This window comes from Oncorhynchus nerka, linkage group LG28, assembly GCF_034236695.1.
Source record: "Oncorhynchus nerka isolate Pitt River linkage group LG28, Oner_Uvic_2.0, whole genome shotgun sequence".
Taxonomy (NCBI): domain Eukaryota; kingdom Metazoa; phylum Chordata; class Actinopteri; order Salmoniformes; family Salmonidae; genus Oncorhynchus; species Oncorhynchus nerka.
The window spans coordinates 25,544,650-25,572,274 of record NC_088423.1 but is presented as its reverse complement, the minus strand read 5'-3'; the positions used below and the strand labels follow the sequence as shown (position 1 = coordinate 25,572,274).

At 42.4% G+C, this 27,625-nt stretch overlaps 1 protein-coding gene across 1 annotated transcript in view; it reads right to left on the bottom strand.

The window, feature by feature from the left end:
• prim2 (DNA primase subunit 2) overlaps window positions 1–27,625 on the bottom strand; it is a 101,807-nt gene that overhangs the window by 42,631 nt on the left and 31,551 nt on the right. Inside the window, exon 8 of the mRNA XM_029640259.2 lies at window positions 1,552–1,619. Coding sequence (XP_029496119.1) covers window positions 1,552–1,619 — 68 coding nt within the window. The remainder of the gene's footprint in view (window positions 1–1,551; window positions 1,620–27,625) is intronic.

Here is a 27,625-nt window from a genome sequence, read left to right as displayed (position 1 = left end):
CATCTAATTTATTTATCATGTTAACTTACGGTAAACCAATATCTAGAATTTGTCATTTCATGGAAAATGATGAATTATAACTGTATTTAATCAAATATGACACATTCATCATTCAGATTGTATGTCCTAATAATTTATTGAGTTTTCCTAGTATGCTTTAAATTCTAGAGGAGAGGTGGTGTGCATTAGTTTAAAGGGGGATCAATGATGCACTCCAGAAGCTGCCTTTTGAAAATCGGTTAAGCCACATTTGTGGTTTCCAGAGATACAAAGACAACTTTGGCTGCGGATGAAACCGGATCCTTTCCTGGTAATCTAGCTTTTACCACAGAACGTCTCAAAGTGAAATGGAATCATCTGTGGGACCTAGCGACCGACGGTCCAAGCACAGGCTTTGGGCTTATGCTGCCTGCTCCATTCTGATGGAGCGGGGCCCTGCCAGCTATCGCTTCTATGTCCAAATCCTCTTGTTTTCCCGTTTCGATTCAACAGCTAGTTTGCTTAAGGACACGGGTTTGTTTTGAGGGCACAAGCTGGCCCCATGACACTACCTTATCTGGCTGGCCCAGCATGCATTGCCATGCATTGCAACACAGTGGGAAGCGTTCTGCAGTCGAAACAACCTAAGTGCCTGCAATGACGGATCCAATTAAAAGAGGCCACAATCGGACTTCCTTAAAAACCAAATGAAACAGCTGGTTGGTAGAGTTGCCTTTGGGGAATGCTTCTTGTTTCCCTATCCTTTACAATCATTGAAGGCTGCAGGGGGTGGGGGGTGGGGGGGGGTAGTTGGCCAGTGAGACGCAGGTGGAAGGGCTGTAACCTAGCCCAGGACTTCCTGGTGGGTCCTTTTCTGAAAGCCAGGATGGGCTTTAGACCTGTAGGGCCCAGGTTGGATCACTCCTACACAGAGCAGGGGACTACGCCTGAGGCTATTTCAGAAAGCCATTGAAAGAGAGCATGTGTGGAAGAGATTTCAAGGAGGGAGAAAAAAGAGATTGCGGGAAATTGTAATCTGCAGAGGTCGTCGTGGCGATACAGAGGGATTCCTTGCCTTTATTTTGCTCAGGCATTCTGTCGGTCATGGGTGGGTGGATACTGTCGGGGCCTGGCTCTAAAAATAAAATCCCTGGCTTCCAGTTGACACATTAGCCTTGCTGTTTGCGTTCCATTATCACAGTGTTCGGAGACAGAGGGGACACGGTCTCAGAGGGAATCCAGCGTTAGGAACATTAGGCCTTTTCTGGGAAACGTGGCACACAAAGCGGATTCAGGAACATTTGTGACGTGAATTTGAGTCGACCTAGAAATGAACTTAAAAATAAATAAGTACAGGTTTTTCCTTTGGAGGGGGAGGGCTTCTTTTCAACAGAGGACTCAAGGTGCGAGTTCACCACAGTTATTTCAGTACCCTTTCAAATCGGGTTCCTGCCCCGTTAGTTTTGTCAAGCTGTATTTTTTGGGAATGCAACCATTATGACTATATTGTCATAATGAATAAACTAAAGCAGCAGCAGAGAAAGCAATAATGCTACTAATGATGCCAATTACCTGAGGTGGTTAAGCAGAGGTTGGAGTCGTTCATCAGACTGCACTGCCGGTAGGGAGCGGGCTGTCAGCTGCAAAGGAAAAAAAGGGCACCACATGAGAAACAGTAGCACATCAACATGTTTGGAAAACATCAGTGAACGTTGCTGAACGTTACGTTACTGTAATAATACTTCAATCTAAAAAGCAGAGGATATAGCCAAGGTCTTACAGAGTTTAACACCCTCACTGAAATGATATCACTCCATGGCTTATGGAGAGAGGAAGTGTTATTATCCTTGCCAGTTGGAAGAATTGGGACACCAACCCAGCGATGGTGATTCATGTTTTACACAAGAGATATTTTATGAACCTCAACCACGAAGAGCCTTTTATCCCTCTCTGCACAAATTCCACAATTCTCACCCTCAATTTTATTTAGGAATATCCCATCCGACTTGGGAAAGCTTCCACTTGGAAGTTTCCGCACCAAGCTCTAACGTGATTCAGTCTTAAAACATGTTTATAAAACTGAACAAGAAAGAAATGCCCCAATAAAGTCTTAAACTTCCTCAGGCCTTTAGAAAATACGCAGAGATGCTAAACTTAGAAGATATGGATCCAACGAGGTCCAAAATGGCCACCGAAACAATTCAAGCACATACAGATCTTTCGCCCTGCAAGGGTCATCAATTAATGCTGAAACCAGCGTGAGAAGATATCTGTTTAGTGGAGCTAGAACAGAGACAATGATGAAGAGACGTGGCATTGTGAGCTTGATCAAACTATTGAAACGGTGACAAATTGGATACCGTGGCCAGTCCACTGTGCCCTTTTCAGTCAATTGATCACCGCCTCCAGATCATAGGCGGTACCTTTCAGAGATTAAGAAAGAGCCAGACATATATATATATAACATTTAAAAAAAACTGACGCTGCAAACTGTAAAGGATGTCTTGTCTCATGGAGCTGGAGACAGATTTACTGACACATGGGTCAGTGTTCCCCTTCCTTTGTACACTTACCTACAACAGCTGCTCACCCCATTGATTGCTTCATTTTTCATGTTTATTGATCAACTGCATGCTGGCATTAAGTATAAGCATTTAAAAAACGTAGGCCTTGCTGTGCAGGTACAACTTAAGCATACTAAACATATATCTAACCATATATTACAAATTCAACAATCATGATATGGGTTTTCTGCTATCGACAATGACTATATAAAAAAAGCCTATGTTTTTAATCTGATCAGATTTCTCAATGCCAAAAGGTTAATCAGAATAAAACAAATCGGGCTTGCTTGACACGTCAGCCATAAATTAATACCGTACAAATGTTATTGCATCCTAACAACTGTAGATGCAAGACTGAAAAAAAGACACTGAAAACAGGAAAATATTTATGTCTCTTGAAATCAAAAATGACTGAGCGGGGAAATCTAGTCAGATGGAGATCCAGCTTTGAATTTGACACTCTTTTAACTACACGCTTTCTGTGATATCCCCTCACTGTCCTTGACGGAAGAGAATCGCCATTTTAATAATACACAACAGCCACAATGGCACACTTATATGGGTGGAAGGAAAGGGTCCATTACCCCATTGCAGCGGCTGGTGAACCGGATAATTGCCACGAACGACGAACGGGAGTGACTCCCAATTTCTGAAGTCTAGCAGAGTGGGGTCAGCCTGTCTCGTTGTAGAGGAGCCAGACAAAAGATGAATCTCATACACTGACCAGAGAAGGACAGTGTCCTCCCTCCCCAGCTTCATTTCCATAACAATCACGTCCTGCTCTACTGTCTGCACATGGATATTTGATCCTGATTGGATACCGGATTGGACTCCGATCCCATTTTTGCAAAGCCTCCCTGCCACTTCATATTTATTAAATAATATATATCTTCATGAAGCCAAAGCAGAAGGACTTGGCTGTGTAACAACAACAATTGCTGAAGCATGCCTATCCGTGGAAAAAAGCATGCTTATCCGTGGAGTCAACTATTTTAATAAAAGGGAAGAGCAAAACCTTGCAAAAGTATTTCAGTACTCTACCAGTTTAACTTGAAGGGGGCTTTGACGCTCGTCGGATGTGGCAGGGTTTACAAACTATCACGGACTACAAAAAGAAACCCAGCCGCAAGCTGCACAGTGACGCGAGCCTACCTGACGTTAAATTCCTTCTATGCTTGCTTTGAGGCAAGTGACAACCATGCATGAGAGCACCAGCAGTTCTGGCTGACTGTGAGATCTCGCTCTCTGTAGCCGATGTGAGTAGGACCTTTAAACAGGTTAACATTCACAAGGCTGTGGGGGCCAGATGGATTACCAGGACACGTATTAACCTCTTGCTTCTACCCTCTACTTTTTTGAACATTCTGTTAAAAATCGCGCAACATTTCAGCGCCCTGCTACTCATGCCAGGAATATAGTATTTGCATATGATTAGTATGTGTGGATATAAAACACTCAGACGTTTATAAAACTGGTTAAATCACGGCTGTGGCTATAACATAACGTGCGTTTCATCGGAAAGCGCAGGAAAAACTGATCACTGAAAATGGAAAAATATATTGCTGCGCTACTTGAACCCATTGATAAAGGTGAACCACAATTAATGAGCTGAGGTTGCAGTACCTACAGCTTCCTCACGGTGTCTAGAGTCTTGTCATTTGCCTACGAGTTTTTTCTTGGTCAAACACATGCAAGGCAGCGCATTTCTTCAGGTCTAGGACCGGATATTTTGGTTGAGTTTCTAGCCGGACATTTTTCCAGACGGACAGCTATAGAAGATACTTCGTCTTGTGATTAATTTGATCGCTTATTAACGTTTACTAATACCTAAAGTTGCATTACAAAAGTATTTAGAAGTGTTTTGTGAAAGTTTATCGTCGACTTTTTGAATTAAAAAAATGACGTTACGTTATGAAACGCTGTTTTTTTTCGTTGATCACACAGTCTACATATAACGATATCTAGGCTATATATGGACCGATTTAATCGAAAAAAAGACCCAATAGTGTTTATGGGACATCTAGGAGTGCCAACAAAGAAGATGGTCAAAGGTAATGAATGTTTTCTATTTTATTGTGCGGTTTTTGTGTAGCGCCGAATATGATAATTATTTTGTTTACGTCCCCTGCGGGTCTTTTGTGGTGTTACATGCTATCAGATAATAGCTTCTCATGCTTTCGCCGAAAAGCATTTTAAAAATCTGACTTGTTGCCTGGATTCACAACGAGTGTAGCTTTAATTCAATACCCTGCATGTGTATTTTAATGAACGTTTGAGTTTTAACTAATACTATTAGCATTTAGCGTAGCGCATTTGCATTTCCAGAGCTCTAGTTGGGACGCAAGCGTCCCGAGTAGAAGCAAGAGGTTAAGAGCATGCGCTGACTAGCTGGTGAGTGTCTTCACTGACATTTTAAACTCTCCCTGACCCAGTCTGTAATACCTACATGTTTCAAGCAGACCACCATAGTCCATGTGCCAAAGAATGCCAAGGTAACCTGTCTAAATGACTATCTCCCCGTAGCACTCACATCTGTAGCCATGAAATGTTTTGTAAGGCTGGTCATGGCTCACATCAACATCATCATCCCAAACACCCAAAATCCACTCCAATTTGTATAGCACTCCAACAGATCCACAGATGACGCAATCCTTATTGCACTCCACACTGCCCTCTCCCATCTGGAAAAGAAGAACACCTATGTGAGAATGCTGTTAATTGACACCATAGTGCCCTCCAAGGTCAACACTAAGCTCAGGACCCTGGTACTGAACACCTCCCTCTGTAACTGGATCCTGAACATCCTGACAGGCCACCCCCAGGTGGTGAAGGTAGGCAACAACACATTCGCCATTGTCATATTTACAGTCGTACGTGGCCACGCACGACTTCAACACCATCATTACATTATCATTATCATTACAAAGATTCTGCATTGGCCCGCAGATCCTCAAAAAGTTCTACAGATGCACCATCAAGAGCATCTTGACTGGCTGCATCACCGCTTGGTATGGCAACTGCATGACATCTGACTACAAGGAGCTACATTGCCATCCAGGACTTCTATACCAGGCAGTGTCAGAAAAAAGCCCTAAACATTTTCAAAAGACTCTAGCCACCAAAGTCAGACTGTTCTCTCTGCACTCACACAGCAAGTTGTAGCGATGAACCAAGTTTGGAACTAAACAGGACCAGGACTAGCTTCTACCCCCAAGCCATAAGACAACTAAATAAAAATAAACTAAACATGCAACAAGAAAATCTGTCAATATAAATAAATAAATTAGGCCTCAATCCATAGATTGGGCAGGGGTGCTGCCATGGGTGGGCATAGGCCCACACACTGGGGAGCCAGGCCCAGCCACTCAGAATGAGTTTTTCCCCCCACATAAGGGCTTTATTACAGACAGAAATTTCATCAGTTTCATCAACTTTCGGGGTGGCTGGTCTCAGACGATACCGCAGATTAAGAAGCTGGATGTGGAGGTCCTGAGCTGGCGTGGTTATGCGTGGTCTGCGGTTGTGAGGCCGGCTGGACGTACTGCCAAATTCTATTATTTCAGCTCATGAAACATGGGACCAACACGTTACCTGTTGCGTTTATATTTTTGTTCAGTATAGTTAGGACCACAATGGAAATAATATTTTAAGCTTTGTGTTATCCTTGATGGTTTTCTTAAATTGTATGTGAACGTGTCACCGGCTGGAGTGCCTTTATGAATGAATGAATGTGTGTGTGTAAACTCGGCAAAAAAACAAATGTCCTCTTACTGTCAACTGCGTTTATTTTCAGCAAACTTAACATGTGTAAATATTTGTATGAACATAACAAGATTCAACAACTGAGACAAACTAAACAAGTTCGACAGACATGTGATTAACAGACACAAAATAATGTGTCCCTGAACAAAGGGGGGGTCAAAAGTAACAGTCTGTATCCGTTGTGGCCACCAGCTGCATTAAGTACTGCAGTGCATCTCCTCCTCATAGACTCCACCAGATTTGCCAGCTCTTGCTGTGAGATATGTTACCTCACTCTTCCACCAAGGCACCTGCAAGTTCCCGGACATTTCTGGGGGAAATGGCCCTAGCCCTCACCCTCACTCCAACAGGTCCCAGACGTGCTCAATGGGATGGCCATGGCAGAACACTGACATTCCTGTCTTATAGGAAATCATGCACAGAACGAGCAGCATGGCTGGTGGCATTGTCATGCTGGAGGGTCATGTCAGGATGAGCCTGTAGGAAGGGTACCACATGAGGGAGGAGGATGTCTTCCCTGTAACGCACAGCGTTGAGATTAGCTGCAATGACAACAAGCTCAGTCTGATGATGCTGTGACACACCGCCCCAGACCAATCACCTCCAAAATCGATCCCGCTCCAGAGTACAGGCCTCGGTGTAACGCTCATTCCTTCGACGATAAACGCGAATCCGACCATCACCCCTGGTGAGACAAAACCGCGACTCGTCAGTGAAGAGCACTTTTTGCCAGTCCTGTCTGGTCAAGTGACGGAGGGTTTGTGCCCATAGCGGACGTTGTTGCCGGTGATGTCTGGTGAGGACCTGCCTTACAACAGGCCTACAAGCCCTCAGTCCAGCCTCTCTCAGCCTATTGCGGACAGTCTGAACACTGATGGAGGGATTTTGCGTTCCTGGTGTAACTCGGGCAGTTGTTGTTGCCTGTACCTGTCCCGCAGGTGTGATGTTCGAATGTACCGATCCTGTGCAGGTGTTGTTACACGTGGTCTGCCACTGTGAGGATGATCAGCTGTCCGTCCTGTCTCCCTGTAGCTCTGTCTTAGGCATCTCACAGAACAGACATTGCTATTTATTGCCCTGGCCACATCTTCATGCCTCCTTGCAGCATGCCTAAGGCATGTTCACGCAGATGAGCAGGGACGCTGGGCATCTTTCTTTTACTGCAGTGTTTTTCAGAGTCAGTAGAAAAGCCTCTTTAGTGTCCTAAGTTTTCATAACTGTGACCATAATTGCCTACCGTCTGTAAACTGTTAGTGTCTTAATGACCTTCCACAGGTGCATGTTCATTAATTGTTAATGGTTCATTGAACAAGCATGGGAAACAGTGTTTCTTTTTAAGTGGGAGAACTTGCACAAATGGTGACTGACTAAATACATTTTTGCCCCACTGTATGTATGTAAAAATTGTATAATAAATTCAATCAAATCACTCAACTAAATAGCTACCCGGACTATCTACATTGATCCTCTTTGCACCAACTCTTGACTCGTCACATATCTATACTGTTGCCTCATCACTTTACCTCTAACTATATGTACATATCTACCTCGCACCCCTACACATCAACTCAGAACTGGTAGCCTGTGTATATAGCCAAGTTATCGTGACTCATTGTGTATTTATTCCTTGTGTTATAATTTTTCTCTCTGCATTATTGGGAAAGGCCCATAAGGATGCAGTTCACTGTTGCTTACAAGGCATGAAACAAAGACATTTTTATTTGATCTTAAAGGGTTACTTCAGGATTTTGGCAATGAGGTCCTTTAACTAGTTACCCAGTATTAGATGCTAACACTAGTTAGCATTGGCTCCTGAAACTACCTGAACCTTCCTTCATACTGTACACAGACATAAAAATGGTATCCACGAGTTCATCTGACTCAGGGGAAGTTGAAAAAGGGCCTCATTGCCAAAACCCCAAAGTATCCCTTTAACATTTAAGTTTCATAACAATATGAAAGGTTCTAGTGTTCTTCTGGCAAACAATTATGGGTGGAGGGAAAACAACATTAATCAAAAGGTCCAATGCAGCCGTTAATCTCAATATAAAATAACTTCTGGGTAAGAATGAATTGCCTTATTATGAAAAATAGCTTCTTAGCAAAGAGCATTCTCTCAAGAAAGAATTTTGTTAAGACTATCTGGGAGTCTGAATGGGGAGGGGAAAACTGAAAACAAGATGTTATTGCCAGAGGTTTGGAACTTTTTCTTATTGGTTTATGAACTGGTGATGTCACCAGGCAGGCCAAAACTCCATCCCACTAAAACAGGCTGAAATTTCAGATAGTCTTTTCAAACAGTGCTTACACTAAAAGGGAATTATCATAATTTTCCCATTATTATTCCAACCTCAGTGTGGAATTGTATATAAAAACACCAGCCAATCTTCTTTGACTGCACTGGTCCTTCAAGAAAAAACATCTAAACATACATTTGGCTTGCACATCACAAGAGCACTTTATGGTGCAATTTTACATATTCCGTGCACATAACTGTGTTAAGCATTTAAGTACATTTGGCTACACTAATTACAATTCCTGCCTGTATTATATTAACGACAATACAGAATTGTTCCAGGACTATAGTGTTGCACTAATGTTTCCCACATAAGCGCTTCCCAAAACCCCTGGGCTGGTTTAACATTACATTTACATTTAAGTCATTTAGCAGACGCTCTTATCCAGAGCGACTTACATATTCAGTTTAAATATTTGCTCTGTTGCTCACAATAGTTTTAATATGACTGACACTATATGACCCTATACAATGTACAACACATGTACTTCCAGTCAGTTATTGGACAGTAACTGTATTGACCATTTAATGGAAAACACTTCAGTCTATTTCTGAGCAGAAAGGTTGTCATAACCTCAGCAATTTGAAATATATATATATATATATATATATATATATATATTTCTCCATGCCATCATCTACAACTTAATGGCGTAAATAGGTTGCTTTCTGAAGTTAAAAAGCACTTGAGAGAGAGAACACAGGGAAAATGCCTGTGTTTCACTGGAAAGCAATAATACATAATGACAAGACAGCTCCACCAACAGGCCAAACTGTAGAAAAACAGGTTCTCAAGAATACCGTTTTCCCTCATCTTTACAATGATAATTGTGTAGTCTATTCAAATAACAGTCTCAAAAAATATCACTTCAGGGTTTTCAAGAAACGCTGACAGAATTGCGTTTAGGCACTACCCCTAAACTATTAGTATGAGGGACCAATGCACTGTTCCCCATTGGATGTCGACCAAATAACACAGAATCCATCTGGATACAGAGAGGGCTTGAAAGCTAAACTTGGGGGGCTTGTGAACCAGACTGCCTCTGAACTTGAATCCAACCTTTTCCTTCTAAGACTGACTGGGGTCATGCATCTGAAAGCAAATAAAGTCAGTTGGATATCTTAATGAGCTTACACACAGACAGTGATAGTGTAATGCAACACTGGGGGAAGTTAAAGTTGCCTAAGACCTGGTGCTGAATGGGGAGACTCCTCAACCAGCCAAGAGCACTATAGGAAGATTGATACATCAGTGGCACTGTGAAAGACTGCATGCTTCATAAATGAGGCAGTTACAACATATGTCCCTCATTAGCCCTGGCTCCATTTCTTCATCAGCATGGGTCATCTGTACCTTGGACTGGCGCTCCATGGAAACAGCTTGCCAAGCATAAGCACGTAGCATAAGGGGGAGATGGGTGAGAAAGATGGGGAGTGAGTTGGGGCGGTTTCCAAAGTTACTCATCTCTAGAGCGTTGGTCAATAAAGAGCGTCTGTGGGAACGTCATGACATCCCAGCTGCCTACGTTTGCAAAGGTCGACATCACATTGACTTCACAAATGGCTCATTTGCATGCATCTAATGATTCCCTAGTCAGCGGTTCTCCAGGTTTTAAAGACTTTTCAGAAATAGGTAAAATGTCACAATCTCTGCAAAAAAGGTTACGTGTCAAGAAATACCAATTTCCTTTAGAGGAGATCTGAGTTTAGAAGCTCTAGTAAAGAGATCTTTCAGTAAATACATCTTAAGGACCTTTACTCATTCGACAAAATGACAAGCAAGGAACATGGGACATCGAGTACGGTTATATGCACGCAATACGATTGTGGATATTCGGATATACAGTTCACATACACCTTAGCCAAATACATTTAAACTCGGTTTCACACAATTCCTGACATTTAATCCTAGTAAAAATTCCCTGTCTTAGGTCAGTTGGGATCATCACTTTATTTTAAGAATGTGAAATGTCAGAATAATAGTAGAGAGAATTATTTATTTCAGCTTTTATTTCTTTCATCACATTCCCAGCGGGTCAGAAGTTTACGTACACTCAATCAGTATTTGGTAGCATTGCCTTTAAATTGTTTAACTTAAGTCAAATGTTTTGGGTAACCTCCCACAAGTGTCCCACAATAAATTGGGTGAATTTTGGCCCATTCCTCCTGAAGTGCTGGCGTAACTGAGTCAGGTTTGTCGGCCGCCTTGCTCGTACACACCTTTTCAGTTCTGCCCACAAATTTTCTATAGGATTGAGGTCAAGGCTTTGTGATGGCCACACCAATACCTTGACTTTGTTGTCCTTAAGCCATTTTGCCACAACTTTGGTAGTATGCTTGGGGTCATTGTCCATTTGGAAGACCCATTTGCAACCAAGCTTTAACTTCCTGACTGATGACTTGAGATGTTGCTTCAATATATCCACATACTTTTCCTACCTCATGATGCCATCTATTTTGTGAAGTGCACCAGTCCCTCCTGCAGAAAAGCACCCCCACAACATGATCCTGCCACCCCCGTGCTTCACGGTTGGGATGGTGTTCTTCTGCTTGCAAGTCTCCCCCTTTTTCCTCCAAACATAACGATGGTCATTATGGCCCATCAGTTCAATTTCTGTTTCATTACACCAGAGGACATTTCTCCAAAAAGTACGACCTTTGTCCCCATGTGCAGTTGCGAACCGTAGTCTGGCTTTTTATGGCGGTTTTGGAGCAGTGGCTTCTTACTTGCTGAGCAGCCTTTCAGGTTATGTCGATATAGGACTCGTTTTACTAGGGATATAGATACTTTTGTACCTGTTTCCTCCAGCATCTTCACAAGGTCCTTTGCTGTTTTTCTGGGATTGATTTGCAATTTTCGCACCAAAGTACATTGATCTCTAGGAGACAGAACACGTCTCCTTCCTGAGCGGTATGCCGGCTGCGTGGTCCCATGGTGTTTATACTTGCATACTATTGTTTGTACAGATGAACGTGGTATGAAGGATGAACCAGACAATTTTTCTTTCTGGGGTCTTGGCTGATTTCCCCATGATGTCAAGCAAAGAGGCACTGAGTTTGAAGGTAGATCTTGAAATACATCCCCAGGTACGCCTCCAATTGACTCAATGTATGTAAATTAGCAGAAGCTCAGAAGCTTCTAAAGCCATGACACCATTTTCTGGAATTTTCCAAGCAGTTTCAAGGCACAGTCAATTTAGTGCATGTAAACTTCTGACCCACTGGAATTGTGATACAGTGAATTATAAGTGGAATAATCTGTCTGTAAAAAATGGTTGGAAAAATGACTTGTATCATGCACAACGTAGATGTCCTAATCGACTTGCCAAAACTATAGATTGTTAACAAGAAATGTGTGGAGTGGTTGAAAAACGAGTTTTAATGACTCCAACATAAATGTATGTAAATTCCCGAAATTCAACTGTAACAGTTCATTTAAAAACGTTAAAATGCTTTGGAAGAAGTACGATTTCCCTAATAATCCTGTTTACATGGAAATCAGGCTACCTGATGGAACCTAAATAAATGCAGAAAAATTACAACTAAAATAAACGTTCTACCACAGCGACCATGTTATTTTTCCAAAGCATATTTGATTCAGAGTACGGACATAAAATGTTTGTATGTGAACTATTTCTAATGTGCATACTTTCAAAACTCACTTCACTCGCGCATAAGAGGGCTGCTTGTGCTACTGGTGCTAGCACATGTCCAGCTCAAATACGCCGCTGGAACAGCCAATTAAGCTGTTTACATCTCCTAATAATTTGAAAGCTTACTCAGAAAACCTGTTGTTTTAATCGGTGTATCCTTACTTTGATTATCTTAAAACAGCGTATGGTCAACATCGGAATACAACGTTTACATGACTGTTGCCATAATCAGTTTAATATTAAGTGTGCATGTAAACATACTCAGTGATGGGTATTGGTCCCCAAAATGTACCGTATTAGTGTTCATTATTACGCAAACACATTCAACATGAGAGACTGTTCTAGCATTTGCATGTTGCATGCAGCATTTGCCAATGGTGTGGTATAACTGAAAGGTCATTACATTAGGAAGAAATTGAAATAATATCAACCCCGATATTGAACATATGCAACCACAAAAACAAAAAATGTGCCCACTTTACTCCCGAGTGAATTTTAGACCTTGGGGATATCTATGCATCATTTAATTCTCAAGCGGCACAGATGTTCCTACGGTTTGATATCTCCCCATCAAATCAACTTAGGTATTTACATTTCACATCGTTTGTGACATCGATCTAGACTTGGCGATAACCTTATTGAAAACAAAACCCTCATACACATTCTCTAAAAATGTTAGGGGCGTGAAATGCTGTAAGCAGGATGATTGCTGATGCGGTTCCAAATCCCAAGATGTCACTCTTTATTGGCTATTGGATTAGAATGGTCTGGATATAAGACGGAAAGTAATCTTCCCCTTGTTGACAGAGACATCAGCATCTCGATAGGCAATCAGTAATACGGAAATTGACTTGACAAGATGCACTATCCGGAACCAGCGAAGGGTATCTGTCCAACAAAGATATGGATGTTTCAGCACTAGGGGTTGAGTAAAGGTGTACTGAAATTGCAACTGCAAGAGAGCCACAATATTGGCTATTTCTGTGCACATTCATTTCAGGAGCTTTGATGGTTATCGGAGAGCTAGCAAATAAATAATTTGACGAGTTAATGAATACAATAGGGAAATGTGTTCATGATCAGTGAACAGGGACTATCTCAACGTATGTTGGTGGTTAACCAAGCCCTGTGGTAGCATGATTACACATACCTCTTTAAAAACACACCTCAATATTGGCAGGGTCACTCATGCATTGTTCGTGTATGAATAAATTACATTGTTAACATGCTCTGACAATGACACTGCAGATGGCAATGTGTACACTAATTTAGAATTGAGACCATGTTCTGGTGGCATGGGTATCTGAGGGCACTAGTTTAAAGCCTGCAAAGACAGGTGCGCTGAAATCTGGTTGCTAAGAAACACTAGCTCCACGCCTTGAGCATCTCAACACTACCACCTTAGAGGAAAATGAAGACAGGGGAGGGAATATTCTACTACAAAGACTCCGTCATTAAGCCTAACACAATGCAAATGAATTTGTTTATGGAGTGTCAACAATACAAAGTGTATTGTAAATAACTAAATGAAATGTTATACATGTGTTGCCAGCGGGAGACATTAAAGGATCAAGCTGCAGTTGAATCCTTGAATCCATAGCTCTGTCTATACATTTGAGAGTGGTTCCATTTCTCCAGCTCCATCTCTCAGCATTTTACTGAAACAGAGGCGAGGAGTTGGCTTTGTTATGGTTTCAACTGTTGATTGCCGCTTTATGGAGTTAAATTAACCTACAGCGGGAGTAACTGTCTTCAGCATCCCCTACTTTCACAGACTATTGAAAATAAAATGTCATGATGAATCACATTGTGGCCTTGGTGACCAGTCACAAGCTTGCTGCACAAACATCATTATTTATTTGATTTCAGCCAAGAAGCCCCATGATGCCAATTAGAACAGAGGAGCTTTCAGGAGCTGATTGATTAAAAACACCAACTGTCTTGCTAGCATTACAGCAAAATGTCATTTTATGCTAATTCAGGGAGGCTTGGGGACAGCAGTGAAAGTGCAGAGTAGGCATTAAAGCTTGGCAGACCATGCAGATGGCTGACATATGAATTGATGAGAGGTGCAGGACCGTTTAAAAAAGTCTGAATACTGTGGATCACCACTTCACTTTACACAAACGGAGCTACTGATATTTTAATGTAACCACCTAACCAAAGGTATGAAAGTGGACATAGCATCAGAACACCTATGCACATGTACGCACATCTTAGGAGCATGGCTTTAACTCCAGGAAATATAAAAGAGCAGATGATGATTCTGTTCACAAACAACATTATGCACAAACTGTACAAAAGGGTCAAGATGGGATTCATTTGAACTAATTCCAAAGCATCAACTTCTATATACATGAATTCAGCCTTTGAGAACAATTATGAATGAAATAGTTCAATTCTTATTTTACCTTCACTCACTTCACACAGGAAAAATACAAATCAGAAAAAAACAAGCTTGTATTCAATACCATTTCAAGTCTGTATAAATTCCAATGACATTGAATTTAAATCACCCAACAAAAAGTCTGTATAGTGCATTTAACAGATTGTTAAAACTCATCTGGGAAGGAAGAAGTAGTGGATAGTTGAAAAACATCCATCCTTTATTTGATCAGCCAGAGTAAGACATGCTGAACAACTGAGGGAAATGCAGGTTTTTCTATAGTGAAATATCACAGTAGATCACAGAAGCAATTTCTTCCCTGGCTCAGCGATGAGTTAAAGGTCACCCATCTTAAAGGGGAAAGACTGTCTGCCTCCAAACACAACTCCCCGCTTCTAGGGACCAACAAGAAGCGTGAACACAATGGCAACATTACATGTCAGGTTGCGACACAGTACTCAATCTACAAGGTGCTGAACTAAAAGTGCTGGAGGACAAACAGGGGGGAAAACCTTTTCATATACAGATACAAATGGCGACAAAAAAAAGTCAAGCATTACCATATTTTCTGCGCATCAAGATGGCCTAAAACGTGCACTTCATGTCAGATACACCTGCAAGGTGTGTGGCCTGGAAGAACATGTGCAGTACAACAACAAAAGCAAAGAAAAAGGCGATTCAACGCCAAATGAAGGCTAGGTCCCTGAGGGCAGAGGGGTCTCTCAACACTTCATAGATGTCTGCAGTTCCCACATACTGGCGGGTCTGGGAACGACCTAATGGGCTGGCAAGATCTAGGGACACCAGAGTCGGTGATATTCACCAGGCAAAATGGGCTGGGGAAAAAAAGGTTGAGGGCAGAGAGACATGTAGTCACTGAACGTGCCTGAAAAACATTGGAAGTTCCTCATCCTCAAGCTCCAAAGGATGTCCATCATTTGTTGTCATATGTCAGCGTAATGGCCAATGAGTAAAGTATGGCCTGGTTTGTGGTTTAGATTGTCACTACAACCTTACATTTTCTATTCAGAAATTAATTGGGCCTAATGTTTGGTTAAACTACGACGCCAACGACATATCATTAATTTAATGGTTTATGTTTGGGTATTAAACCCTCAAACACATTTGGTCCATGCTACTCACAAAAAAATCCCCTTCAGCCTAATTCAAATTAGGTTAAACTGCTATATGGGCATACAGTGGGGCAAAAAAGTATTTAGTCAGCCACCAATTGTGCAAGTTCTCCCACTTAAAAAGATGAGAGGCCTGTAATTTTTATCATAGGTACACTTCAACTATGACAGACAAAATGAGAAAAAAAATCCAGAAAATCACATTGTAGGATTTTTAATGAATTTATTTGCAAATTATGGTGGAAAATAAGTATTTGGTCAATAACAAAAGTTCCTCAATACTTTGTTATATGCCCTTTGTTGGCAATGACAGAGGTCAAACGTTTTCTGTAAGTCTTCACAAGGTTTTCACACACTGTTGCTGGTATTTTGGCCCATTCCTCCATGCAGAGCTCCTCTAGAGCAGTGATGTTTTGGGGCTGTTGCTGGGCAACACAGACTTTCAACTCCCTCCAAAGATTTTCTAGGGGGTTGAGATCTGGAGACTGGCTAGGCCACTCCAGGACCTTGAAATGCTTCTTACGAAGCCACTCCTTCGTTGCCCGGGCGGTGTGTTTGGGATCATTGTCATGCTGAAAGACCCAGCCACGTTTCATCTTCAATGCGCTTGCTGATGGAAGGAGGTTTTCACTCAAAATCTCACGATACATGGCCCCATTCATTCTTTCCTTTACACGGATCAGTCGTCCTGGTCCCTTTGCAGAAAAACAGCCCCAAAGCATGATGTTTCCACACCCATGCTTCACAGTAGGTATGGTGTTCTTTGGATGCAACTCAGCATTCTTTGTCCTCCAAACACGACTAGTTTAGTTTTTACCAAAAAGTTATATTTTGGTTTCATCTGACCATATGACATTCTCCCAATCTTCTTCTGGATCATCCAAATGCTCTCTAGCAAACTTCAGACGGGCCTGGACATGTACTGGCTTAAGCAGGGGGACACGTCTGGCACTGCAGGATTAGAGTCCCTGGCGGCGTAGTGTGTTACTGATGGTAGGCTTTGTTACTTTGGTCCCAGCTCTCTGCAGGTCATTCACTAGGTCCCCCAGTGTGGTTCTGGGATTTTTGCTCACCGTTCTTGTGATCATTTTGACCCCACGGGGTGAGAACTTGCGTGGAGCCCCAGATCGAGGGAGATTATCAGTGGTCTTGTATGTCTTCCATTTCCTAATAATTGCTCCCATAGTTGATTTCTTCAAACCAAGCTGCTTACCTATTGCAGATTCAGTCTTCCCAGCCTGGGTGCAGGTCTACAATTTCGGGTGTCCTTTGACAGCTCTTTGGTCTTGGCCATAGTGGAGTTTGGAGTGTGACTGTTTGAGGTTGTGGGCAGGTGTCTTTTATACTGATAACAAGTTCAAACAGGTGCCATTAAAATTAGTGGATTCGGCTATTTCATCCAAACCCAATGCACACAGCCATGCAATATCCATAGACCAACATTGGCAGTAGAATGGCAATATGGAAAAGCTCAGTAAGTTTCAACGTGGAACCAACAAGTCAGTTAGTCAAATTTCTGCCCTGCTAGAGCTGCCCCGGTCAATTGGAAGTGCTATTATTGTGAAGTGGAAATGTCTAGGAGCAATAGCAGCAGGTCACACAAGCTCACAGAACGGGACTGTTGAGTGCTAAAGCACGTAGAAATGGTCTGTCCTCGGTTGAAACACTCACTAGAGTTCCAAACTGCCTCTGGAAGTCGTCGGACGCTACATTAAATGGGTTTCCATGGCCAAGCAGCCGCATACAACCCTAAGATCACCATGCACAACGCCAAGCGTTGGCTGGAGTGGTGTAAAGCTCTCCACCATTGGACTCCGGAGCAGTGGAAACGCATTTTCTGGAGTGATGAATCAAGCTCCACCATCTGGAAGTTCGACGTACGAATCTGGGAAAACGCTTCCTGCCTGAATGCATAGTGCCAACTGTAAAGTTTGGTGGAGGAGTAATAATGGTCTGGGGCTGTTTTTCATGGTTCGGACAAGGCCCCTTAGTTCCAGTGAAAGGAAATCTTAACGCTACAGCATACAATGACATTCTAGACGATACTGTGCTTCGAACTTTGTGGCAACAGTTTGGGGAATGCCCTTTCCTGTTGCAGCATGACAATGCCCCCATGCACAAAGCAAGGTCCATACAGAAATGGTTTGTTGAGATGTGTGTGGAAGAACTTGACTGGCCTGCACAGAGCTCTGACCTCAAACCCATCAAACACCTTTGGGATGAATTAGAACACCAGCTGCGAGCCAGGCCTAATCGGCCAACATCAGTGCCCCACCTCAGTAATGTGCTTGTGGCTGAATGGAAGCAAGTCCCCTCAGCAATGTTTTAACATCTAGTGGAAAGCCTTCCCATAAGAGTAGAGGCTGTTAAGGCAGCAAAACAGGGGACCAACTCCATATTAAAAAGTTCATGAGTTTGGTATAAGATGTTCAATGAGCAGGTGTCCACATACTTATGGTCATGTAGTGTATGTGCCTATACACGAAATAAACCTTTACAATTCTAACTGCAACAATTCCATTTCAGTAAATAATATCTTGAAAATTAATCTCACTTCTCTAGTTTGTCAATTGCAAATTAACTAAATTTAGAAGTACGCCATCGGAAAATTGCGAACAAGTTTTTCCCCCCTGATATTGTGCACAAGCAATGCATTGGTAACAAGGCGCTTCACACACGTACAACGCGGTTAATGTAGAGTAATAATAAAAATAAAAAAATGGGAAAGTTCAATAAGCAATTCATCTTAAAAGAGAGAAGAGTAATGGGATGCCACAACAGTGACTACAAGGCAGAGCGGAACCTGCTGGTTCATGTGACACAGGCTCTCCTTGTGAAGATTTCCACCCGCACTGCTCTGGGAGATGAAGACGTTAATATTTAAACAGCCTCTCTTCACCACAAGAAGCAATGTGAAAAATAATTGGAATTTTGAAATATTCATCTGGTAGGCTTTTATACGCGAAAGCCTTCATCAAGGTGGAAGGAAAGGACTCCGCAGCAGCCCAGGTGGAGTTTTTACAGGTGGAATAGAATATCACAAACATGCTGGTGCGGTCATCCTAGTGACCTCAGGAACTAGAACCCAATAGGGGGTTAAATAGTGTTCCTTTTACACCAACTAGGAACAGTCCTATTATTAAAACAACAAAGTACATTGTTATACAGTACCGGTCAAAAGTTTGGACATACCTACACATTACAGGGTTTTTCTTAATAGTTACTATTAATTACTTAAAAATCATACAATGTGATTTTCTGGATTTTTGTTTTAGATTCCGTCTCTCATAGTTGAAGTGTACCTATGATAACAATTACAGACCTCTACATGCTTTGTAAGAAGGAAAACCTGCAAAATCGGCAGTGTATCAAATACTTGTTCTCCCCACTGTATATATATTTTAAATTCTTCAAAGTAGTCACCCTTTAACTTGATGACAGCTTTGCACACTCTTGGCATTCTCAACCAGCTTCATGAGGTAGACACCTGGAATGCGTTTCAATTAACAGGTGTGCCTTGTTAAAAGTACATTTGTGGAATTTATTTTTGAATGCATTTGAGCTAATCAGTTGTGTTGTGACAAGGTAGGGGTGATTTACAGAATATTGCTTATTTGAGCTGTTCTTGCCAAATAGGGCTAAGAGAAACAACTAGGGTTTCAAACTGCTGATAAAATTCTGTAATTTTTCCGGAAATGTTCCATGGGAAATTAAGCCCGGGAATTTTGTTTAAATTCACCAAAACAGCTTATAACAGTGAACCTTTTTTGTGGAATAAACAAGGTAATTCTAGGTCTTGTGGCATATTCTGGTTAAACTATCCCCAATTCAATAGAATTGCAACCCTCTAAATGCACAGTGCATTCTTCCATCACATGTGCAGTGCGCTCTTCCAACACATGTACAGCTGATTCTCAAGATCTTGCACACTAATGAGATGCTATTGAGCCCACACTACTACACTGTCTGAGCCAAGGACTACATGTTTTCTGGTAAGTTTTGATTACAATACTGGGTGGGGTGAAAATATTTTATATGACATACTTGATTGTTTTGTTAACTAGTAAATAGTAGCCTACAGCAAAGTGTTTAAATCATTTCTAACTTAACAATTTCAGCTAGTTAGTTTTTTCTACTAAACTCAGCAAAACAAGGTAGGTCCTTTTTCAGGACCCTGTCTTTCAAAGATAATTTGTAAAAATCCAAACAACTTCACAGATCTTCATTGTAAAGGGTTTAAACACTGTTTCCAATGAAGCATAAATAATTAATGAACATGCACCTGTGGAACGGTCGTTAAGACATTAAAAGTGGCAGACCACGTGTCACAACAAATGCACAGGATCGGTACATCCGAACATCACACCTGCGGGACAGGTACAGGACGGCAACAACAACTGCCCGAGTTACACCAGGCACGCACAATCCCTCCATCAGTGCTCAGACTGTCCGCAATAGGCTGAGAGAGGCTGGACTGAGGGCTTGTCATGCTGAAACAGGAAAAGGCCTTCCCAAAACTGACTTCATGGAAAGGTGGCATCCTATGACGGTGCCAAGTTGAAAGTCACTGAGCTCTTCCGTAAGGCCATTCTACTGCCAATGTTTGTCTATGGAGATTGCATGGTTCACAGTGGGAACCACACATGTAGAGATTATCCATTCACCTATTCTGCATCTCACAAAGACACGGCGGCTGGAACCAAAAATCTCAAATTTGGACTCATCAGACCAAAGGACAGATTTCCACCAGTCTAATGTCCGTTGCTCGTGTTTTTTGGCCCAAGCAAGTCTCTTCTTATTAGTTTCCTTTAGTAGTGGTTTCTTTGCAGCAATACGACTATGAAAGCCTGATTCAAGCAGTATCCTCTGAACAGTTGATGAGATGGGTCTGTTTCTTGAACTCTGTGAAGCATTTATTTGGGCTGCAATCTGAGGTGCAGTTAACGGGAATGAACTTATCCTCTGCAGCAGAGGTAACTCTGGGTCTTCCTTTCCTGTGGCGGTCCTCATGAGAGAAAGTTTGATCATAATGCTTAATGGTTTTTGCAACTGCACTTGAAATGTTCCGGATTGACTGACCTTCATGTCTTAAAGTAATGGACTATCGTTTCTCTTTGCTTATTTTAGCTGTTCTTGCCAAATAGGGATATCTTCTGTGTACCACCCCTACCTTGTCACAACACAACTGATTGGCTCAAACACATTGAGGAAAGAAATTCCACAAATTAACTTAACAAGGCACACCTGTTAATTGAAATCCATTCCAGGTGACTACCTCTTGAAGATGGTTGAGAGACTTCCAAGAGTGTGCAAAGCTGTCATCAAGGCAAAGGGTGGCTACTTTGAAGAATCTCAATATATAAAATATATTTATTTATTAACACTTTTTTGGTTACTACATGATTCCACATCCCGGCGACTCCGGGATGCTGGCCTTCTAGGCATAGTTCCTCTGTCCAGTGTCTGTGTTATTTTTCCCATCTTAAACTTTTTTTTTCTTTTTTTTTTTCTTTTTATTGGCCAGTCTGAGATATGGCTTATTCTTTGCAACTCTGCCTAGAAGGCCAGCATCCCGGAGTCGCCTCTTCACTGTTGATGTTGAGACTGGTGTTTGCAGTGTTTTACTATTTAATGAAGCTGCCAGGTGAGGCCTTGTGAGGCATCTGTTTCTGAAACTAGATATGAATGTACTTGTCCTCTTGCTCAGTTGTGCACCGGGCCTCCCACTCCTCTTTCTATTCTGGTTAGAACCAGTTTGCACTGTTCTGTGAAGGGAGTAGTACACAGCGTTGTACCAGATCTTCAGTTTCTTGCATGGAATTGCCTTCATTTCTCAGAACAAGAATAAGCTGACAAGTTTCAGAAGAAAATTCTTTGTTTCTGGCCATTTTGAACCTGTAATCAAACCCACACATGCTGATGCTGATGATGGTTTTCTAATGATCAATTAGCCTTTTAAAATGATAAACTTGGATATGCTAACACAACGTGCCATTGGAACACAGGAGTGATGGTTGCTGATAATGGGCCTCTGTACGCCTATGTAGATATTCCATTAAAAAATAATAATGTAAATGCAGTTTCCAGCTACAGTAGTCATTTACAATGTGTACACTATTTCTGATTAATTTCATGTTATTTAAATGGACAAAAAAGTGCTTTTCTTTCAAAAACAATGACATTTAAGTGACCCCAAACTTCTGAAAGGTAGCGTAAGTATTCAGACCCTTTACTCAGTACTTTGTTGAAGCACCTTTAGCAGCGATTACAGCCTCGAGTCTTCTTGGGTATGATGCTACAACCTTTGCACTGCTGTATTTGGGGAGTTTCTCCCATTCTTCTCTGCAGATCCTCTCAAGCTCTGTCAGGGTGAGTGGGAAGCGTTGCTGCACAACTATTTTCAGCTCTCTCCAGAGATGTTCAAATCGGGTTCAAGTCCGGGCTCTGGCTGGGCGCCACAAGGATATTCAGAGACTTGTCCTGAAGATACTCCTGCATTGTCTTGGCTATGTGCTTAGGGTCATTGTCCAGACATGACGCTTGGCATTCAGGATCGAAGACTTCAGTCTTGGATTCATCAGACCAGAGAATTTTGTTTTCTGTCTTTAGGTGCCTTTTGGCAAACTCTAAGAGGGCTGTCATGTGCCTTTTACTGAGGAGCGGCTTCCGTCTGTCCACTCCACCATAAAGGCCTGATTGGTGGAGTGCTGCAGAGATGGTGGTTCTTCCATGTCCATAGAGGAACTCTAGAGATTTGTCAGAGTGACCATCGGGTGCTTGGTCACCTCCCTGACCAAGGCCTTTCTCCCCCGATTGATTGTTTGGCCGGGCGGCCAGCTCTACGAAGAGTCTTGGTGGTTCTAAACTTCTTCCATTTAAGAATGGAGGCCACTGTGTTCTTGGGGACCTTCAATTTCCCAGCGCTAATATTGACTGCTCCCTAATAATGACTGTCATGTTAACCTGTCAGTTCAGTTTGCAAACAGGACACCGTTGACTTGTAAGCTTGTCACAATGCGTGAGTTATCATTGGCTGAAATGACATTTGCCAACTCACTGGCCTGTCACCAACGGGTACCCTCTTGACCTCTAGACACACAATAGCCACGTCACAGATGCCAACCATTAAGTCACACAGGAATAATAATAATTCTCACTCACTCTCTCAGAGGGGCCTCAGTGATGGAACATAACGTCTCTACTTGGTGCTATAGGATGTAACACAGGAGTCAGTGCACCTTAAATATCCACTGTTCCTAGGCCGTCAGACACAAGAGGTATGTGGCAGGGTCTCCAGTCAATCACGGACTACAAGAAGAAAACCAGCCCAGTCACGGACCAGGATGTCTTGCTCCCAGGCAGACTAAATCACTTTTTTGCCCGCTTTGAGGACAATAGTGCCACTGACACGGCCTGCAACGAAAACATGCAGACTCTCCTTCACTGCAGCCGAGGTGAGTAAGACATTTAAACGTGTTAACCCTTGCAAGGCTGCAGGCCCAGACGGCATCCCCAGCCGCGCCCTCAGAGCATGCGCAGACCAGCTGGCCGGTGTGTTTACGGACATATTCAATCAATCCCTATACCAGTCTGCTGTTCCCACATGCTTCAAGAGGGCCACCATTGTTCCTGTTCCCAAGAAAGCTAAGGTAACTGAGCTAAACGACTGCCCTGTAGCACTCACTTCCGTCATCATGAAGTGCTTTGAGAGACTAGTCAAGGACCATATCACCTCCACCCTAACTGACACCCTAGACCCACTCCAATTTGCTTACCGCCCAAATAGGTCCACAGACGATGCAATCTCAACCACACTGCACACTGCCCTAACCCATCTGGACAAGAGGAATACCTATGTGAGAATGCTGTTCATCGACTACAGCTCGGCATTCAACACCATAGTACCCTCCAAGCTCGTCATCAAGCTCGAGACCCTGGGTCTCGACCCCGCCCTGTGCAACTGGGTACTGGACTTCCTGACGGGCCGCCCCCAGGTGGTGAGGGTAGGCAACAACATCTCCACCCTGCTGATCCTCAACACTGGGGCCCCACAAGGGTGCGTTCTGAGCCCTCTCCTGTACTCCCTGCTCACCCACGACTGCGTGGCCACGCACGCCTCCAACTCAATCATCAAGTTTGCGGACGACACAACAGTGGTAGGCTTGATTACCAACAACGACGAGACGGCCTACAGGGAGGAGGTGAGGGCCCTCGGAGTGTGGTGTCAGGAAAATAACCTCATACTCAACGTCAACAAAACTAAGGAGATGATTGTGGACTTCAGGAAACAGCAGAGGGAGCACCCCCCTATCCACATCGATGGAACAGTAGTGGAGAGGGTAGTAAGTTTTAAGTTCGTCGGCATACACATCACAGACAAACTGAATTGGTCCACTCACACAGACAGCATCGTGAAGAAGGCGCAGCAGCGCCTCTTCAACCTCAGGAGGCTGAAGAAATTCGGCTTGTCACCAAAAGCACTCACAAACTTCTACAGATGCACAATCGAGAGCATCCTGGCGGGCTGTATCACCGCCTGGTACGGCAACTGCTCCGCCCACAACCGTAAGGCTCTCCAGAGGGTAGTGAGGTCTGCACAACGCATCACCGGGGGCAAACTACCTGCCCTCCAGGACACCTACACCACCCGATGTTACAGGAAGGCCATAAAGATCATCAAGGACAACAACCACCCGAGCCACTGCCTGTTCACCCCGCTATCATCCAGAAGGCGAGGTCAGTACAGGTGCATCAAAGCTGGGACAGAGAGACTGAAAAACAGCTTCTATCTCAAGGCCATCAGACTGTTAAACAGCCACCACTAACATTGAGTGGCTGCTGCCAACACACTGACTCAACTCCAGCCACTTTAATAATGGGAATTGATGGGAAATGTAAAATATATCACTAGCCACTTTAAACAATGCTACCTAATATAATGTTACATACCCTACATTATTCATTTCATATGCATACGTATATACTGTACTCTATATCATCTACTGCATCCTTATGTAATACATGTATCACTAGCCACTTTAACTATGCCACTTTGTTTACATACTCATCTCATATGTATATACTGTACTCGATACCATCTACTGTATCTTGCCTATGCTGCTCTGTACCATCACTCATTCATATATCTTTATGTACATATTCTTTATCCCCTTACACTGTGTATAAGACTGTAGTTTTGGAATTGTTAGTTAGATTACTTGTTGGTTATTACTGCATTGTCGGAACTAGAAGCACAAGCATTTGGCTACACTCGCATTAACATCTGCTAACCATGTGTATGTGACAAGTAAAATTTGATTTGAAAATAAGAATTTGTTCTTAACTGACTAGCCTAGTTAAATAAAGGTAAAATAAATCAAATAAAATAAAACAGGTAAAATAAAATAAAAAAGCTGGAACATTTACCCCCTCCCAATGGTGACATTCAATGACATTGTTGAGTCTTCAATGTAGGCGTTGGTGTGCTATAATGAAATAACAAAACAAAATCTAAATACAGGCCTGACATTTCAAAACATAAACCTGTTTTTTATATGGTTTATAAAATGAGGAATTTGATTAGCTGAGAAGATAAGTGAGAACATAACTTTAAGTCTTGTATTGTGGTATGACACTGATCAATGAAAGAACCGTGAATAGGCCTAGGTGTCACAGCTGTATACAGGATTTGAGACTGATTCAAATATAAAAAGGAGGTGCCAACTCAAGCCTCACTCTGGTCTAATCTCTTCATCACATATTTCTGGCCATAAACCCAGTACCAAATTGTTCTTGTGAAGCCGACTGCTTCACACAAAATGGAATTTGACTTTCAGCAGCTCCTAAAACCAAAGCTTGGCTAAATATGCAATTGGAATAAACGTTGAGGGCTGCCCGGATGGAGCCAAGCGATAATGGACTCCGTGATACTTTATATCCATGTCTCGTGTCTCCACAGGATGCCCGTTAAGTTAACAACTCTGCCCACTGTGGTGCAGCTCAGGGTCACCTTTGCCGGAAGCTAGGCAAGATAAATCGGGAAAATTTAACAAAAAACCTGTTCAAAGAGGATCCTTGAACGAGGTGGATGGGTGATAGAGAAAGTTCAAAGAAAGTGTGTAAGAAAGGTGAATTAGAGTACGGTGTAGGAGTGCATCAGAATGACAAAAAAAGCATATCTTTATGGGGTTTGTTACTAAACAATTATCAAGTCTAATACAAGATATCACGTGACCTGGCTTCTCTTTCTCCCCATCATCACACGGACCAATATATTTACCATCTTAATAATTTATCTAGGGAAAATAGTGGCATGTAGGCTGTTTTTACAGTTTCTGTGTGCTCATGGCAAATGCTACACACACTACAACAAAGAATGGAAAGGAATCTTCAATTCTTTGTTGTTGCAGCTTTTGACTTTTCACAGAAGTAAACTTGCGTCAATCACCTTTGTGCCAAATGTATCAAAGTATTTATTCTATGGGCGAAACCGCAAACACAGAAGACAAATTCATCAAAGATACCTGAAAGCTTTTATGTGAAGGGTGTTTACATAAAGAATACACTCAAGAAATTGCATCAAACGGAGTCATCACTCCGCCTTGAGCATGTCACGCATTTTCTAACTTCACATCACCCCTTTCCAGGCTGTTTGATTAAGCTTTACTTTTCCACATGAAACAACTAGGGCCATGTTGGAAACTTGTCCTCAAAATCATGCCATTAACTACAAAGGGATATTCTATCACTATTCCAGATAATGGTACATACAGTGCCATCGCAAAGTATTTAGACCCCTTGGTTATTTCCACATTTTGTTCCGTTACAGCCTTATTCTAAATTGGATTAAATAAAACAATTTCCTAAGCAATCTACACACAATACCCCATAATGACAGTGAAATCAGGTTTAGATTTTCTTTGCAAATGTATTAAAACAAAAATACCTTATTAACATAAAACGATTCAGAGCCTTTGCAATGAGACTCGAAATTGAGCTCAGGTGCATCCTGTTTCCACTGATCATCATTGAGATGTTTCTACAACTTGATTGGAGTCCACCTGTGGTCAATTCTATTTATTGGACATTATTTGGAAAGGCACACCTCTGTCTATATAAAGGTCCCACAGTTAACAGTGCATGTGAGAGCAAAAACCAAAAGGACAATTAGAAGGAATTGTCCGTAGAGCTCCGAGACAGGATTGTTTCGAGGCACAGATCTGGGGAAGGGTACCAAAACATTCATGCAGCATTGAAGGTCTCCAAGAACACAGCGGCCTCCATAATTCTTAAATGGAAGAAGTTTGGAATCACCAAGACTCTTCCTAGAGCAGCCATCAGGGGAGAAGAGCCTTGGTCAGGGAGGTGACCAAGTACCCGATGGTCACTGACAGAGAGCTAGAATTGCTCTGTGGAAATGAGAGAACCTTCCAGAAGGACAACCATCTCTGCAGTACTCCACCAATCAGTCCTTTATGGTAGAGTGGCAGACAGAAGCCACTCTTCAGTAAAATATACGACAGCATGCTTGGAGTTTGCCAAAAGGCACCTAAAGACTTTCAGACCATTTATTCATTTAACTAGGCAAGACAGTTAAGAAAAAATTCCAATTTACAATGACGGTCTAGGAAGTGGGTTAAATGCCTTGTTCAGAGGCAGAACGACAGATTTTTACCTTGTCAGCTTGGGGATTCGATTTCGCAACCTTTCGGCTACAAACCAAAACACTCTAAACACTAGTTTACCTGACGCCCGAGATTCTCGAGTCTGATGAAACCAAGATTGAACTCTTTGGGCTGCATGCCAAGCGTCACGTCTGGAGGAAACCTGGCACCATCCCTATGGTGAAGCAT